This window comes from Mauremys reevesii, linkage group 7, assembly GCF_016161935.1.
Source record: "Mauremys reevesii isolate NIE-2019 linkage group 7, ASM1616193v1, whole genome shotgun sequence".
Taxonomy (NCBI): Eukaryota; Metazoa; Chordata; order Testudines; family Geoemydidae; genus Mauremys; species Mauremys reevesii.
The window spans coordinates 21,927,202-21,945,937 of NC_052629.1; the positions used below are offsets into that span (position 1 = coordinate 21,927,202).

The window sequence follows — 18,736 nt, forward strand, 5'->3', positions numbered from 1 at the left end:
CAATTCAGCCTCATTTGGCATCAAGCCTCAGATAGCTGCCCTGTCTCACTGGTATAAGATCAACATGCTTGGGTGGAATCTTCTAGAGTAGTGTGACATTCTGACTCACCTGAGAGGCACTGTGATCTAGGGGGAAAAAAAAAAAAACAATGAAGGCTTAAGGGTCAAAAGCTTCTGCGAGGTAATCTTGGCTCTGTTTTGGAAAAATCATGGAGCAGGTCCTCAAGGAAACCATTTTGAAGCACTTGGAGGAGAGGAAGGTGGTCAGGAATAGTCAGCATGGATTCACCAAGGGCAAGTTATGCGTGACCAACCCGATTGCCTTCTATGATGAGATAATTGGCTCTGTGGATATGGGGAAAATGGTGGACATGATATATCTTGACTTTAGCAAAGCTTTTGATGCAGTCTCCCAAGGTATTCTTGCCAGCAAGTTAAAAAAGTATGGATTGGATGAATGGACTATAAGGTGGATAGAAAGCTGGCTAGATTGCCGGGCTCAACGGGTAGTGGTCAACGGCTCGATGTCTAGTTGGCAGCCGGTATCAAGCGGAATGCCCCAGGGCGCAGTCCTGGGGCTAGTTTTGTTCAACATCTTTATTAATGATCTGGATGATGGGATGGATTACACCCTCAGCATGTTTGCGGGTGACACTAAACTTGGGGGAGAGGTAGATCTGCTGAAGGGTAGGGATAGGATCCAGAGAGACCTAGACAAATTGGAGAATTGGGCCAAAAGAAATCTGAAGAGGTTCAACAAGGACAAGTGTAGAGTCCTGCACTTAGGATGGAAGAATCCCATGCACTGCTACAGGCTGGGGACCAACGGGCTAAGCAGCAGTTCTGCAGAAAAGGACCTGGGGATTAGTGGACGAGAAGCTGGATATGAGGCAGCAGTGTGCCCTCGTTGCCAAGAAGGCTAACGGCATATTGGGCTGCATTAGTAGGATCATTGCCAGCAGATTGAGGGAAGTGATTATTCCCCTCTAGTCGGCACTGGTAATGCCACATCTGGAGTACTGCGTTCAGTTTGGGGGCCCCAACTACAGAAAGGATGTGGACAAATTGGAGACAGTCCAGCAGAGGGCAACAAAAATGATCAGGGGTCTGGGGCACATGATTTATGAGGAGAGGCTGAGGGAACTGGGCTTGTTTAGTCTGCAGAAAAGAAGAGTGAGGGGGGATGTGATAGCAGCCTTCAACTACCTGAAGGGGGGTTCCAGAGAGGATGGAGCTGGGCTGTTCTCAGTGGTGGCAGATGACAGAACAAGGAGCAAAGGTCTCAAGTTGCATTGGGGGAGGTCTAGGTTGGATATTAGGAAAAACTATTTCACTATTTGGATGGTGAAGCACTGGAATGGGTTACCTAGGGAGGTGGTGGAATCTCCATCCTTAAAATCTCTAAGGCCTGGCTTGACAAAGCCCTGGCTGGGATGATTTATTTGGTGTTGGTCCTGCTTTGTGCGGGGAGTTGGACTAGATGACCTCCTGAGGTCTCTTCCAACCCTAATCTTCTATAATTGGGTAAATCACCTCACTTCCTGACCTCAATCTCCACAATCTGTAAATTGGAGAAGAATACTTCCTCACAGGATTTTGAGAGAGTTCATTAGTTAACATCCATATAGTATTTCAAAAAGGCTAAATCCTGTACAAGTGCGAAGTATCATTACTTATTGCCATTAATGCAGTGGCGCCAGGAAAGTGTGCTTTGTTCTCCAGCTTCCCAACCACCTCTTACTCTATTGCATGGAACTGCCTATGACTGTATCGAATGAAAATTGACAGAGCTTTAGCTTTCTCTGCTTTCAGATAGCTGTGTTTATTTAAAAAAAATTACTAAAATATTTCTGAGTGCAATGTTAAACCTGTGAAAGAGGATTTGTTTGTGGCATTAGTCCCTGTTCCTTGGCTTGGGCCTGATCTCTTTACTGAAAGAGAAGAGAACTTAGGGTTGTTGAGTGAAAACTTTGCCCAAGGAAGGTGTGCAGTGTCACTAGGACTGATTAATATACCAGTAGTTGAAAATAAGGCACAGTAGGAAAATAAACAGCACATCAGCCTTAACAGCAGGAATCTGAGAGGTTAAGAGATGCTTGTAACAACGAGTATTACATTCAAGCCACAAGAACACCGCATGCTGTCATTCACAGGTGTAAACAACCTGTCTGTACCAGACAGGCGTGTCCAAGGGACACTTGGTCTGAAATTTTGTTCATGTGTCAGTATAGGTCAACTTTGATTACCAGAATCCAAGCTAGTCAGAATGCTTGGTTATCCAAAAGTTTGCATGTATTATTTTATAATAAATGCAACATGTTTGTATGGTTAGAAGCAAAAAGGTAGATTTGAGAGTAGGCAGCAGAAAGGTGCTAAGTGTGGCAGAAATCACCCAAAGACAAGCATAGCCTAAAGAAAGGAATACACAAGGAGAGATGCCTGGGAGACTAGAGAGGAGGGAAGCAGAGAAAGAGTCATCAGCAAAAGATGAGGATAACCAAAAGACAAACTCCTGGAAGCTAAATGAAGAGAGGATATTGAGGAGAAATTAGTTAGCATCAAAGACAGGAGGGAAAGTGGGTGCTGAGTCTGGAGAAGAAGCCCCTAGGTAAGGAATGTATATAGAAATGTTATACTCATTAAGTGCTGGGATATCCGTAGATGGAAGGCACTATAATATATGACTAGATCAAGCCTCACAACATTGTGCAGTAGACAAGTATTATGCCCATTTGACAGATGAGGAGAGTGAGAGAGAGGGTTTAAAAATGACTTTTCCAGGGTCACAGGGAAGAAAAACTGATGCAGACAGGATTCAGAATTAGAAAAAGAAAAGATTCGCGCAAGCTGACACTCTTACCATAGATCTCTCCTCCACGACTGCAGTTGTTAAGTCACACCCTTCTCAACTATTCCAAACCACACCATTGCTGAAGTTTCTCCAGTAGACAGTGGATAAGGACTATAGAATTGGGGCGATATTTGCTTCCTTTGTAGTGTGCTTTGTGATCTGCTGATGAAAAGCACTGTCAGAGCTAGATATTATTATGCATGGAGTTATGTTGGTCGACCTCTCCACAGAATTGGATATGGCCACCTGTGGAATCTGTCCATCTCATCACAGATATATGGCAAGAGTTAGCACAATTGTGCTGAGATAGTGTCAATCATTCCTTTAAGGCTACACCCAGAGAGTCATGATAGCACTAACTCATCATCCTCTCCCATATTCTGCTCAACATCTCTGCAAAGCCACTAAGGACGATTGTGAAACATTGACAGCAATATATAGTGGTACCCAGACCAGTACTACATCCCCTTCACATCAGATGGAAATAGAAACCCAGCTGTTCAGGTGTCTGGCTGAGACCAGCAACTGGAAGAAGGGCAGCTGACTGAACCTCAATTCCAAAAAGACGAAGGTTTCTGGTGGGGAGATAGCACCTCCATAATAATACCTAACTCTTGTCTAGCATTTTTCATTCATAGATTACAAACCACTTCACAAAAGGTAGCCAGTATCATCATCCCTAGTTTACAGATGAGGAAAAAAGGACACACAGGGAGAGACGTAACTAGCCCAAGGTCATAACATTGTCTTCCACCGAGGATGCTCTCAGATCATTAAGGATCATACATAGACTCTGTTCTCCTAGATCCTCAGCTTCTTCTAGATACCTGTAACAGCCCAAGGGACAAAAAATACCACTGCCCGTCTGTGTTTCGCAAGATGTCCACATCTGCTCTTCTCACATTTTGACTGTGCCACAGGCATCTGTGTATTCATGGCCTCCAGGATTGACAATTAAGATTCTCTTTATTTTGGAATGAAATGCATGTCCTTCCTATAAAGCTTGACTCAGTTCAGAACACAAGCCAATGAAAGATCACTTCTCCCTCTCTTCATTGGCTCCCTATGGAATCAGGGATCTGTTAGATTGTTTTGCAGTTTGTAGAATGCAAGTACAGTGGTAAGTGTCATATTGTTGTATAAATAGTGTGAAAAGGAGGGTGGAGGTGGGTTTGTAGTATCTGAAAAAGATACAGGACATGTCTCTGTACTTAAGTAGACTTGATAACCCCTATATGCCTCATCACACAATGTTTATACATAATAAAAGAAAATTATGTTTCCCTGAATAATGCTGATATACGTTGTCAAGGCTGATTCTCTAGAGCATACACAATGGCGTAACATTCCTTTTCTGAGACTGACCAGGGGCTTTCCCTCTCAGAAAGTTTTTTGCTGACAAACATGACAGTATGGAATTGTTGATCTGGTCCTTCCTGCATTAAAACTGCTCCTACACCACGTCATAACCACAGATGCATCCAAGTGAACGGTTGGTCGAAGTCTGGGGCCCTTAGGATAGGGTCAGACATAAGGGTCACCTTAAGCTGGTTAAAGGCTTTCTGACACTTCTCAGTCCACTGAACTGCATTTGGCTGTTTTTTTTGCTGATTAGGTGTGTTAGTGGGGTGGTAATTTGGCTGTAGTGTGGTACAAATCACCGGTAATACCTGGCCAAGCCCAAGAAGGATTGGACTTGCTTCTTCGACTTAGGAACAAGCCCATTTTTATAGCATTACTTTAGTCTGTAGGGGGTTGATAGTTCCTTGACCCACCTGGTGTCCAAGGTACGTTACCCTGTTTAGGCCTATTTGATATTTTTTGGCCTTAACGGTTAATCCTGCACTCTTATGCAGTGGAAGACAGTTTGGAGGTGTTTCCAATGTTCTGCCCATGAATCTGAGAATATGGCCACATCATCAAGGTAGGCAACTGCAAATTTCCCAACTCCAGCCAGAAGGTTATCTACCAGTCTCTGGAAGGTGGCAGGTGCATTTTGCAGTCCGAAAGGGAGCACATTAAATTCATACAGCCCTACATGGGTGATGAAGGCTGACCTTTCCTGGCTGGGTCATCTAGCGGCACTTGCCAGTACCCCTTAGTTAAGTCTAAGGTGGAGATGAACTGGGCACATCTCAGTTTCTCCAACAGCTCATCTGTGCGTGGCATAGGATAGTCTTCTGGGTGAGTTACATCATTTTGCTTATGGTAGTCTACACAAAAGTGGATTTCCCCATCTGGTTTGGGAACCAGAACTACTGGAGAGGTCCATGCACTTTCAGAAGGGCAGATTACACCCATCTGTAATGTGTCCTTGATCTCTCTTTCTATTGCGGTTTTAGCTTGAGAAGCCATCCGTTAGGGTTGGACTCTAATTAAGTCCCTATACTTAATTGGAACTACCGACTGTCTGAGGATGCCAGTCCTTCTTGTGCCCACCAGAAAGGGTTTCCTTGTATAAAAGTCCTCTTTCTACAACAAACCTGGATCTACTGGAAGAGCTGAGAGGTTGTGGGTTGCTCCGTGCCACCGTCCAAGCTCCCTTGAGGCTTTTCTCTGCTTCCTGCTCTGCCTGGAACTGCTCCCTTGATGCTGGAGACATTAGTTCCTCACTGGGTTGAGGATTTGGACTTGGTCCCACCGGAAGCGATGCAGGTGATGGGGGTGTCTCCGTTGACCATGAGCTACTCTCCGCTGGTGCACTGGGTTGTACTGAGCTTCTTGCACCGGTGTAGCTGCCCTGCATGTGCAGGCTCTGTGGTGCCCTTTGGTGCTGGCTCCCCAGACTCTGGTGGGGTTGCAAGCACAGGCTCTGGTGCTAACTGCTCTGCCAGCTCCGATTCTTGGGCTGGTTTTGTCTGGGTCCCAGAAACTGGATCTTCAACTGCTGCCATAGATTTTGGTCTGGGGTCTCGTTTCATCACTTCTGGCTGGGTCCCTGTAGGAGGCTCAGGAATGGAGTTAGGTGTGGAGGCCTGTTTAGCCAGGCTGCAGGTGACCATCCCAACCCTTTTTGTTAGCCTCACATGATTGGCTAAGTCTTCTCCCAGCAGCATGGGAATGGGATAATCATCAGAGACTGCAAAAGTCCATATTCCTGACCAGCCCTTGGACAGGACAGGCAACTTTGCAGTAGGCAAGTTAAAAGAGTTGGCCTTAAAGGTTTGCACCATCACTTGGGCCTCTGGATTGATGATTTTGGGGTCCATCAGGGATTGGTGGATAGCTGACACCCATGCTCCAGTGTCTCTCCATGCAGTAATCTTCCTCCCACCCACAATTAGTGTTTCCCTTCCCTCTGGCAGTATTTGCAAGGCATCTGGGCCTGAAGGCTCTCGGTGGCACTCCGAGGTGATGAGTTGCAGTCAGCTGGTACTCTTGGGGCAGTTGGCCTTCACACGCCCCAGCTCATCACATTTAAAGCATCACCCAGCTGACTGTGGGCTGGGGCAGGGTGGGTGGTTGGAGACAAGAGGGCATCTGGGGTCTCCCTGGCTGTGTGGAGGGCTCCTCCTTGTGAGGTGGGGCTTTGGGCTGACCCCAATGGTGGGGTGTCATCTCAGGTTGCCCCTTCTGGTATCCGCATGAACTGCTACTAGCTTTCTTCTTCTCCACCACTTCCGCCCATTTGGTTCCAATCCTCCCTCCCTCAATTACAGTTTTGGGCTTCCCATTTAGGATGTACCTTTCTATTTCCTCAGGAACACCCTTCTAAGAACTGCTCCATTTGTATTAGGAGAGACAGATCTTCCAGAGATTAACACTTGCTCCTGATATCCAGGCATCCCAATTTTTTACCATGTGGTAGGTATGTCAGGAAAATGCCACATCTGGTTTCCACCTTAGGTCTCTGAACCGCTGAAGGGCATGCTCAGGTGTTAACCCCATTTTAATTCTGGCCTTTTGCTTAAAAGGTTCATATTTGTTCATGTGGTCTTAAGGCGTTTCAGCTGCCACCTCTGCTAAGGGTCCACTGAGTTATGGCCTCAGCTCCACCATATACTGGTCTGTGGGGGTGTTGTACCCAAGGCAGGCCCTTTCAACATTTTCTAAGAAGGCCTCTGTATCATCGCCTACCATGTATGTGGAGAATTTCTTGGAATGGGGAGCAGTACCTGGAGAAGGACTGTTAGTGTTACCTGGTGGATCCAGCTTAGCCCTTTCCAGCTTTAAGCACTTCAGCTCTAATTCTGCCTCAGAGTGCTTCATTTCCAAGCACGTTGCCTCTCTTTTCAACTCCGCTTCCAAGCGCATCATCTGTGTGACGAAATTCCTGAGTTCTGACTGCAGAAGACAGTCTGGGTTGAGGGCATCTTGGCACCTGGATCTTGGATTGGGGAGGGCTGACCCTTCCCTCCTGGGAAGTTCCCGGTCCCCCCTGCACTTCTGACATGGAGCCGGATGTCTGGGCTTGATCTGGGTCTGTCTTTTTCATGGTGTGCGGCTTTGGGATTTCAGTGCCCAACCTCAACCTCGTGCACAGGCTGCCCTACTCTAGCCTAACTATTTAATTGCCACAAAGCTAGGGGAAAAAAAATAAACTGCTTGTTGGATTCCCTGGCTTTGCATGCTGAACCCTTTGCATGCCTGTTTAGATAGATTAGATTGAAAACCAGGGAGTGTTCATTCGTTCTATCAGCCAAAAAGGACACATTTTTCTGAGGTCTGTGCTTCTGCTTCAAAATGATCCCACCGCTCTGCCACCATGTCAAGGCTGATTCCCCACTCTGCCACTTCGAGTGCAGAAGGTGGGGACCCACAAGGATTCTAAAAATTAATACTGGCCACTGCAGACTGATATTAAACTTCCAAGGTCACAGCTTCTCTCTGACCTTGAATGGGTAGATGCTGCCACCACCCAAATGCAAAACCCCTTGGAACCCAGGAAGGCGCACTTGAGAATTCCTTGCTGTAGGGTACCCTCAAGCCCTTTCACTCACCCCCCACTCCCCTGGGAAGAGCTAAGAAAGAAAACAAAGAAATCAGCTGTTGTCACCAGCTAACTAAAAAAAACCATAAACCTCATAAGACACAAAAATCCAAATCCTGTTCTTAAAAAAAGATAAATTTTGGAATTGCTCTTTAAAAAATCTATTAATAGCCTGAGTTTTCAGATGTATTTTCTTTTTTTGTTTTTAATGAAATTTAAGCACCTAAAATAGGTTTTCTGGGGGTTTAGCTTCAAGGTTACAAGCAACAAAAGCATCTGGGGTTAGCACAGAGGAATCCACAAGCCATAAGAAACAAACAAAATAAACCTAATCATGTCTTTCTATACTATTTCTGATCTACTTACGTATCTGGGTTCCAAATAAGCAATTCTAGGTATGATTCTGATGATTTTCATACCTGGCATTCAGCTTCTCACAGCATAACTGCTGCTCTGTCCCACTCTTCTCCAGAGAGCCACAACAGACACAAAGGGAAAGCCCCCCCACCATTTTAAAAAGTTCTAGCCTTCCCATTGGCTCTTTTGGTCAGGTGCCCACTCCCTTCCTTTACCTGTGGACTGTTTTAACGCTTTACAGGTAAAGCAAATAGAGAACAGCTACTAACAGGGATTTTATAGCTGGCGGGTTGAGTGTCCATAAAAGGGAACTTCCCCCCTCCCCCATTTATCACATGTACAAATAGGATGCTCATGTTATGACACTGATTTCAGTAGAAAACTCTTTCTCTGGGCTCACTTGTCAATGAAGTTGGTTGGATTTTCACTAGTATAACACAGAGTAGAATTTCATTCTCCAAGCCTTGATTGAACCTGTGCCCCAGTTCTTCTTGCACTTTCCCCACATTGGTTACAACATTCTTTGCGGCCGATCGTAAAGACATCGCATTGAAAGTCATATTTCTGTGTAAAAATTTTGAACTTTCTGCATTTACAAGTAACAGCTGTGAATACTGGAACTGGAGGAAGCAAATATTGTCTCTGTTTATTGACAGCACTTGGTTTAATTTTTACTGATCCTCTAGTCAGGTCTTGATCCTGCCACGATCTCTGCACAAGCAGCCTCCTGTGCCCACACAGATGCCCTTTAGCTTCAACAGGGTTGTGTGAACACAGGGGGCTGCCTGCATGAAGTTCATCTAACAATTGGGGCATTATTCAGTTTCTCCAATGCTGCAAACATTTATAATCAAGGTAGCAAAAATAAATAAATAATTAACATTTTCTCTCAGGAATTTAGGAAAATTCTGACATTGTTTAAAGGGTGCTCAATCAAACTAGATTTTTGTAGTCCGGGAATTTCAAAAACTTGAAGTTGATAATTAAAGGGACACTAACACAAATGCATTTCACTCCACTGGCAACTATATTTCCTTTTCAGACACGTATAGCAGGGGTTTGAATTAAGTAGATCACAACATGGATGTTTTTCTAAAAGATGTGCTGTAAGTATAACAGGAATTAATAGAAAGAACTCCTAAAGCCAATGTTACAGAGGAGGTTACATTGGAGCATCTCAATGATCCCTTCTTGCCTTATGATCTATGAATTATGCATGTGTTTGTAGTTATTGTAAAAAGCCTTGCTACTCCCAAGAGATCCTATATGATTGATATTTTCTTCTAGTCTCTGATGAATTTATTGTGCCAAATTCACATTCACTACTAGACATTATATGTCCTCAACATTAGTGTGACTGGATTTTTAAGTATTTAAAAACAAAACAAAACACAAAACACCTGATTATTATTTTTATTTTTTTAGGAGATAACAGCATTCTCGGTTTCAGAGGGGAAATGTGCCAGGCCATAGGTTCTTATTAAAATCATAAAGAACTGTACAATTATATTCACATATAAATAAAACAGAGCCATCCTGAAGTTATTTATGCTTTTATAACAAAATGAGATGCAGCAATTTTAATCTTTTAGCAGCAGCCTGTCTCAAAGCTAAGGCTTACTCTGAAAGAATAAACACCTTTCATTAAACAGCACTTATAAGTTGCTACCAAGCATAATTTCAAATCAGAAACAGCCAGGACATAAGGTATAGCTCTTATAAATATCTCATTCCCCATTCCTCATTCTCCCCCCCGAAAAGTTGTTGCTCTTGATACTTCTTGCCTCTTCTCTGAAGTATCTTTTTTAGACATTCTGGTGAAGCTGTGTGAAGCATGGAGGATATGTTAGAATTGTTATAGCTGAATGGAACAAAACCAGAGTCTGAGAAGCTGAAGAGTTTGCAGGAAACTATATTCTAACAAAAACAAACAAATAAATACACCTCACTGGGACTTCAAAGCTATTTAAAACCAAAACAAAAAGATGCCCCCAGTTACTTATATAATTAAAACAAATCCAAACCTACACAAAGTCTCTAACCACATCCTTTTCTTGTCGCAAAAACCCCCACTCATAAAAAAACACAGACATAAACAAGCCAACACTTTTACTTCTAAAATTTCCTGCCCTAGTCCCTAAACAGCAACTCCTTTCTCTTCTCTGTTACAGTCTCTTAATACAATTCTGAACCTAACTAATTTCAGCTGCACCTAATCACTTCCCTGCTGAGAATTCCTCCTTGAGAGGACTGAAAAGCCCTCTGGGGAGTTGACTCCCCCTCCCTCCCAGCCATGTAAAAAGCCCCAGTTTAGTCCTGCCTCTTGCTAGGAGCACTCCTGGGAGAGGGCATATTGTAACTCCGAAGTCCCTTGGCAGAGGTATCAAAAGATTTGTACTCCTTCCCTGTCAGAGGGCTGGTCACTACTGGGAAAAAATCGATAAGATAGACACAACTTCAGCCACGTGAATAACGTAGCTGATCGGGAATATCTTATATATTATCATATCTCCCTCCTGCCGCGATCGGATCGCGGATGGGCTTCCATCCGCTCGCGCCGCGCTGTGCGGTGGTGTGGTGGGAATCGAGATCGATAGAGGGGCGGGGATCGATATATATATCATGAGAGAGCGATATATATATCGATCGAAAAAAATCTCGCTACCCCGCCACGGCGGGGTAGTGAAGACGTAGCCACAGTGTCACTTTTTCTGCAAGGAGTTGGGTATTTTATCATTCTCACAAGCTTAGCTATCAGCAGTGTAAGCTTGGAACCATTTCCCCCATCAAGTTCTCAGGCTGTCTCTGTTGCCCTGTTCCACCTGCACATCTCCAACTACTGGCCTTTAAAATTTTAAAGCACTGCTGATCTTTCAAGTAGCGCTCTCAATTTTATGTACAGAATTAAAATCTTTGAAATGTCACTTCCCTTCCTCTGCCAGCCTCCAGTGAAAAAGCAACAGATTTGTTTCAAAACATTTATACTGTCTTCTGTTTTAATATCCTGCTATATATCTGTATATTTATCTCCATAAATCTTTTGTCTCTCAAAGCCTATAAGCTGCCTCAATGAAATACTTATATGCTTCTCTAAATTCCCATTATTTTTTCCTGTACTGCCATTTTCCTAATCAAATCTGTTATAATAATTGATGGGCTCTCTTTTCAGCACAGCAGCCATGACATATGGGATACTGGGTAAATTCTATCTCATCAGATTTGTCACAGTATTCTGGAAAATTGTTTGTTGCTTCGTATAACTCTATACTCTCTCAGACCAGTCCCTCTATTATACAGTAGAGGGAAGTCTGGTTTGCAGAAGGACAAAGGAATCAGAAAATTGTTGCCATCAACCTGCTACAAGACTGAATTTAGAAAAAATCCTAAGGACTATATTTTGGCCAAGAGAATCATGGGGTTTGGCCCACCTATCTGTTCCTTTCTCTTTGCAGCTCCTTCCCCTCCAATCAAACAAACAAATCAAACCCACCTGAAGAGTTGCTAGTTGTCCTCCTGCAGGAAAAGAGAGCCAGAAGACAGCACAACTTGAACCCTACTTTGCTTGCTGGAAGAGATAGAACTGAGAGTTGTTAGGACAGGAAGTTAAGGAGGACACAGCATCAAAGTGGCCCTGTTTCTAGAGTGGGCTGTTGCAGAGAATAAGGTTCTTCTTTGACTGATTGCTCCTGTGTATTCCACAGTAGGTGTGCGTGCTCGCCATGTGCACCAGTGCAGGAAGTTTTTTTCCTATCAGTACCCGTAGGGGGCGAGCACTCCCCACGATCCCTGGAGTGGCGCCTGCCTAGCACTGTATAAGGGGAGCTGCACGCTCCCCCCACCCTCAGTTCCTTCTTGCCGCTAGTGAAGGTGCGTCGGAGCTGCTCTTCTCCGGCTTCACTGTAGCTCGTCTCCAGGACTGTTCATTCGTTTAGTACCTGTAGTTAGTTAGCTGTTTAGTTAGTTTAGTTAGTCAGTGAGCCCGGGCCGGGGCATGCCCCGAGATTTAAGTTGTGCGGTTCTTGTTGGCATTCTATGCCAAGGAGCGACCCGCATGCAGACTGTTTGCGGTGTTTGGGAAAAACCCACATCAGGGAAAGGTGCAAAATTTGCAAATCATTTAAGCCCCAGACCAAAAGGGAAAGAGACACTGGGCTCCGGGCCATTCTGATGGAGTCAGCACGGACCCAAACCCCAGTGCGCGGTGATCAGCCGGTGCCTTTGACCAGTCAGCACCGCTCCCCATCCACGGGACATACCAAGAGGACCAAGACTCCCTCCTTGCAATGGCACCGAGGGAAGTCAAGGAAAGAGGCTAGACCAGGGGTGGGCAAACTTTTTGGCTCAAGGGCTACATCGGGGTTGTGCAACGGTATGGAGGGCCGGGTAGGGAAGGCTGTGCCTCCCCAAACAGCCTGGCCCCCTCCCACTTCCCGCCCCCTGACTGCCCTCCTCAGACCCCCCCGCTCCTTGTCCCCTGACCGCCCCCATCCAACCCCCCTGCTCCCTGTCCCCTGACTGCCCCAACCCCTATCTGCATCCCCGCCTCCTGACAGTCCCCCTAGGACTCCCACCCCCATCCAACCGCCCTCTGCTCCTTGTCCCCTGACCACCCCCTCCAAGGACCCCTGTCCCTAACTGGTCCCTGGGATCCCACCCTCTTATCCAACCTCCCCTGCTCCCTGTCCCCTGACTGCCCTCCTGACCCCTATCCACATCCCCGCTCCCTGACAGCCCCCTCAAGACTCCCATTCCCAACCCACCCCCTTCCCCCACCCCAGACCGCCCCCCCAGAACCTCTGCCCCATCCAACTGCCTCCTCCTCCCTGAATGCCCCCAGGACCTCCCGCTCCCTTACCCAACCCCGCCACTCCCTGCCCTCTTACCAGCAGTAGGAGCTCGCAGCCACGACACCCAGCCAGAGCCAGCTGCACTCCCACGCTGCCCAGTGGGAGCGGTAGGCCAGAGCACGGCTGTGCGGCAGCATGGCTGCTGGGTAGGGGGGACAGTGGGGGAGGGGCCAGGGACTAGGCTCCCTGGACGGGAGCTTAGGGGCCAGGCAGGACGGTCCCGTGGGCCGTAGTTTGCCCATGTCTGGGCTAGGCCCACATCAGGCAGTCCTCAATCCCCATCAGGCCCTAGGCCTCCAATTCACGTAAAGCGGAGTAGCCTGGCCTCTTCGGAACAGGCCTCTTTGGCTGTCTAGATGCCTTCCACACCCGAAGCCCACCAGGTGGCCCAGGATGTCATGTCCATGTCGGTGCCCGGAGCCCTGCCGATGTTGGCCCCGCACTCCAGAGGCAAGCCGCCGCTGGGATCTCCGCAGTCGCCCCCGGCTTGGTACCAGTCTCGGTTGAGGGAACATTCCCGACGCCGATCACTGGCCAGTGTCCGCTCGGGGCAGAGTTCACATGGATCACCCCCATCGCCAACTAGACTGTTGGGCTGGGTTCCGGCTGGCCGGGACTCGCGGCACCAGTCCTCCTCAGTGGGCAGATATCGACGGGACCACGATGGATGTCATTGTTGGTCCTCCTCCTGGAAAAGGTACCGCAGTCAGTCACGGCACGGTCGTCGACGCCGTTCCTGCTTGGACTCCCGCTCCGAGTCTCTGCTGAGACATCGCAGCCCCAGGCGTCGATCGCCGGTGTCTCGCTGTCGTGGGTCCGCCCGTCGAGGCTGTTCGCGGAGCAGATATTACTGTCAGTACCAGTCCTCCATGTCAAGATTGCGGGCCTGTGGCCGTTGCAGATCCCGGCACCACTGCTCCTCTCGGTCGAGAGACAGCAGCAGATCCTACGCCAGCCAGGTCTCTGCTCATAGCCTCGATTAGACGAGCCAAACCAGCCAACCCGGATAGCCGGCCCCGCCAGTGCCACAGCAAGTGCAGTGGCACCGAGCGTCGTGGCCGGTCCAGTGGTACCAGTGGAACCCGTGGCCTCTGATGCAGCCCCCTCTGAGGCTCCGTTGGTATCCATCTCCAGACCCCCGACAAAGGAGTCGGTGGGACACACGTCCTCAGCACCATGCCCGGAGTCCAACCAGCTGGTGGATCCTCCGGTGCCAGCCAACACCCAGAGCACTGCGCCAGCATCTTCGCCTCACCCAGAGGAGCCGATTGTGGACCCACCCCTCTCCAGCCTGCAGGAGGACTTTAGGGCCCACCAAGACCTCTTAAAGAGGGTGGCAGAAAGCCTCCACCTCCAGGCAGAGGAGATGGAAGAGCCAGGCAGAGGGGATGGAAGCACCCTGTTTAACGTGCTGTCCCCATCGGCACTGGGTAGGGTGGCCTTGCCGCTCCATGAAGGGGTGGCTAAGATTTCAAATGCCCTGTGGCAAACACTGGCCTCGTTGGCCCCTCTATCAAAAAAGGCTTAGCGAAAGTACTTTGTACCTGCTAAGGGGCATGAGTACCTATATACCCACCCGGTGCCCAACTCCCTGATGGTCGTGTTGGTCAACCATAGGGAATGACAAGGTCAGCCAGCCCCGACCCCAAAGAATAAAGACTCTTGGAGACTGGCTCTTCCGAAGGTGGGGAACTCCCCAGGTGGACCTGTTCGCGTCTCAACAGAACCGGTGTTGCTCCCAGTTCTGCTCCAGGTAGGGCCTGGGGAGGGGCGGTATCTCCGATGCCTTTCTCCTGTCCTGGTCAGGCAGGCTCCTCTATGCTTTCCCCCCGTTCCTTCTAATCAGCAGGGTCCTGGAAAAGATAAAGTTGGACAAGGCTCGGGTCCTCCTGATTGCCCCAGTGTGGCCCAGGCAGTACTGTTACGGGACCCTCATGAGCCTGGCGTTAGCTCCGCTGTGGCGGTTACCACTCTGCCTGGACCTGCTCTTACAGGATCAAGGCTGCCTCCTCCACCCCAACCTGGCAGCTCTCCATCTCACGGCATGGCTGCTCAATGGTTATGGGGAGAGGAGAGGACATGCTTGGAATAGGTTCAGCACATCCTCCTGGAAAGTAGACGGCCTTCCACTTGCTGCGCTTACTTGGCTAAGCGATCATGATTCTCTAAGTGGGCGATGGACCAGGGTGTCTCCCCAGTGTCCATCACTAACTATCCAGCTTGTCCTTGATTACCTCCTCCCCCTGAGGGCTCAGGGCCTGGCGCCTCCATTGGTCAAGGTGCACCTGGCGGCCATATCGGCCTTCCATCCGCCAGTGCAAAGACACACGGTGTTCTCCCACGCCATGACTGGCTGGTTCCTTAAAGGTCTGGAACGCCTCTTCCTGTACTCTAGACCCCCAGTTCCACAGTGGGAGTTAAACCTTAGCTCGTCTCACAGGGCCCCCGTTTGAGCTGTTGGCCACGTGCTCTTGGTCTCACCTTTCGTGGAAGGTGGCATTTCTGGTTGCTATCACGTCGGCTAGACGAGTCTTGGAGCTCAGGGCCTTGACGTCCGAACCCCCTACACGGTTTTTCACAAGGACGAGGTCCAGCTCCGCCCACACCCTGCGTTCTTCCCTAAGGTGGTCTCTGCATACCACAAGTCAGGACATTTTTCTACTGGTCGTCTGCCCCAAGCCTCATGCATCCAGTGAGGAATGCCGCCTCCACACACTCGACATGTGGTGGGCTTTGGCTTTCTACCTCGAACAGACTAACCCATTCAGAAAGTCCTTGCAACTGTTTGTCACCTCGGCTGAGCATGCGAGCGGCTAGCCGATCTCCACCCAGAGGCTCTCCAACTGGATCACTTCATGCATCCGGTCCTGTTCTGAGCTGGCAGGCGTTCCGCTGCCACCCATTGTGAGGGCACATTCGACCCAGGTGCAGGCCTCATCGGCTGCCTTCTTGGCCCACATTACCACCAGGACATTTGTAGGGCTACCATGTGGTCCTTGGTTCACATGTTCACCTCGCATTATGCGATCGTCTCCCAAACCAGGATGACGCCGGGTTCGGCAGGGCCGTCCTCCATCCTGGTAACTTGTGAACTCCTACCCACCTCCAACAGATATAGCTTGGAATCACCTACTGTGGAATACACATGAGCAATCACTCAAAGAAGAAAAAGCAGTTACCTTTCCATAACTGGCGTTCTTTGAGATGTGTTGCTCTTGTCTATTCCACATCCCACCCTCCTTCCCCTTTGTCGGAGTTGTCTGGCAAGAAGAAACTGAGGGTGGGGGGAGCATGCAGCTCCCCTGATACCGCGCCAGGCAGGCGCCACTCCAAGGGTCGCACGGGGCACTCCCCCCTATGGGTACTGCTAGGGGAAAAACTTCCGGCACCGGTGCATGTGGCAAGCACGCACACCTATTGTGGAAAGGTAACTGCTTTTTATGCAATAGCCCAGCTCCCCCAGCCACAATCTTCTCTGCCCCGCAAGGAGTCTGGCTTTAGTTCCCACCTGCTATAGATTAGCTCTTCCTCTGTCCTATACCAAACTACTACTGCTAAAGAAAGCAGTGACTCCCCCAAACCAAGGTTCTGTGGAGGAACAGGCTGGACCCTGAATGGATCAGACCTGTCAATTTGTCTTCATCTATTTTCTACTCTGTTTTCATACCAGTGCACTAATGTGGATTTTAAAACATGCAAGAATTATTTCCAACTCAGACTATTAGTCCTAAACCAGGATCCCAAGTGTGCTTCCTCCATCTAGCCCCAGGGCTTTCATAGCTTATCCGCTGTCTCCTTGCTTCCCTCAGTGCTTTGTTCCACTCCCCAGTGATTTTCTGTCCTGGGGTGGAGAAGCCCATGAAACTTGCTGCTAGGGGTCAGGAACAGACCGTACTCAACACATAACACCGCAGTAGTGGCTGGTGGATAAAGCACTGGATTGTTATTCGGGAGTCCTGGGTTCTACTCCCATCTCTGTCATTAGATTGCTGAGAGACCTTAGACAAGTCACAGCATTGCCTTGTGCCTCAGTTTCCCCAGCTGTAAAATGGGGATCATAAGGCTGACCTCCTTGGTAAAGTGCTTTGCAATCTATGGATGAAAAGGGCTATAAGAAAAAGATGTCAATATTTACTTTTATTAGAGACTGGCAGGGCAACAAATGTGCAGTTTGAGCCTATTGGGATGCTGGGGAGAAGCACTTTAAATTTTCCTATCCACTTGACAGAAGCCTACCTATCTAGAGGGACGACATTCTTCACCAGAAGCCCTTTATCCAGACATTTCACTTTCAAAATACTTATTTGGGGACCAGGAAGCAAGTCTCCTTATTTGACACCATTTAAAAATGTTTTTGAATTTTCCTTTCTTTAATCAGACTTTAAAAATTAACACTGTTAGTCCCTGTTATTTCCACTCATTTTAATGTTACTGTGTCTCTGATGATGTAAATAAAAATACTTTTTAAAAAAGATTTCCCAGGATAAGAGACAGTAGTATTAAACCAGGGCAAAGTTATCATTAAATCAGATTTTTTTCCTACTGTGCCCATCTAATCCTCTGCAGTATACAATCACAAAGCAATACACCAATATTACCAAAAATTGGGACAATGAACAATTATTTTTTTTAAATCCCCTGGAGAAATTTGTCACTATCATGAAAAAGAAGAAATTCTCCTCATGCAATACTCAGTAAAAAGCATTGCAGTGTATGTGCTGTGTGTTAAAAAAATGTCTCTCTCTCCTGCTAGGAATAAAATGAAGAGTAGGGCATCATTGTTTTTATTATTGGTGGTATTAGTGGTTTCCTGATGATTACTATCTGAATCAAACCTTTCTCTCATATCCTTCAGACTGCAGACACAGCAGGTGAAATATGCAAAACTAAAAGCTGATAAGTAAAAAGTTGGCTTTTTTGTAACATCAGCTGATAATATTTAACCCATAATTATATATCTTCCATATGCTTTAACATATGCCATTATATAATTATATTTAAGACCAGCTATCCCTCAAAATTATATTTTAACACAGTAACAAATACAAAAATTATATATGTGCTCTCAGTAGCATTACAAGTTAAGTATGTATTTGGCAACACTTTACACTAAGTGGGTATTCATTACTAATTCCTTTGGTATGCATTGTAATAACATTAGTCATGAGGAACTAATGTGGATATAATATTTAAGTACTGGTTTATTTCTTTGTAAATTGTCAGCAGAGAACACACTGGTAATTCCCTTTCGCTGACATCTTTGGAAGTTTGTAAAACCTCCCTGACATCAATGGGAGGGTGGTAAGAATACCCTGTATTAACACAAGTGGAAGGGTAATACCTTTTTAGTGATATCAATACAATTTTCAATTATTTCAGTGTACTAAAATGTCTAAAAAGGTAAGAACAGCAAAGCCAAATGTGAAATAAAGCTATCAAATTGCAGCTTTCTCCCCATTCTTTGCCTGTGTGGTTATTTCTTAAGCATGGACTTCAAAATAAATCTTCAGAGCTTTTCTCTTTAAAATGCATTACATCTCATTACAACATTAGATGGCCTAGGAAAGAATATAAGATTAAAATTCATTCAACATTGCCATTTTGTACTAGAGCTCTCTAAAGTGAATTGTAGCCCTGTATTAAATCCAGGGCCATTTATTAGCATCTCTGTAATATCTGAATGCACAGGAATTATTTTTTAATTTCACATTAATGTCCAGTTATTGTAAAATGTTGACGACAAAAAGAATT

General features: G+C 47.0%; 1 protein-coding gene across 1 annotated transcript in view; it reads right to left on the reverse strand.

The window, feature by feature from the left end:
• Positions 1 to 8,239, reverse strand: part of ADAM12 (ADAM metallopeptidase domain 12) — a 320,435-nt gene extending 312,196 nt beyond the window's left edge. Inside the window, exon 1 of the mRNA XM_039546827.1 lies at positions 8,201 to 8,239. Within this exon, the coding sequence (XP_039402761.1) occupies positions 8,201 to 8,207 (7 nt within the window). The 5' untranslated portion in view covers positions 8,208 to 8,239. The remainder of the gene's footprint in view (positions 1 to 8,200) is intronic.
• Positions 8,240 to 18,736: the final 10,497 nt, after the last annotated feature.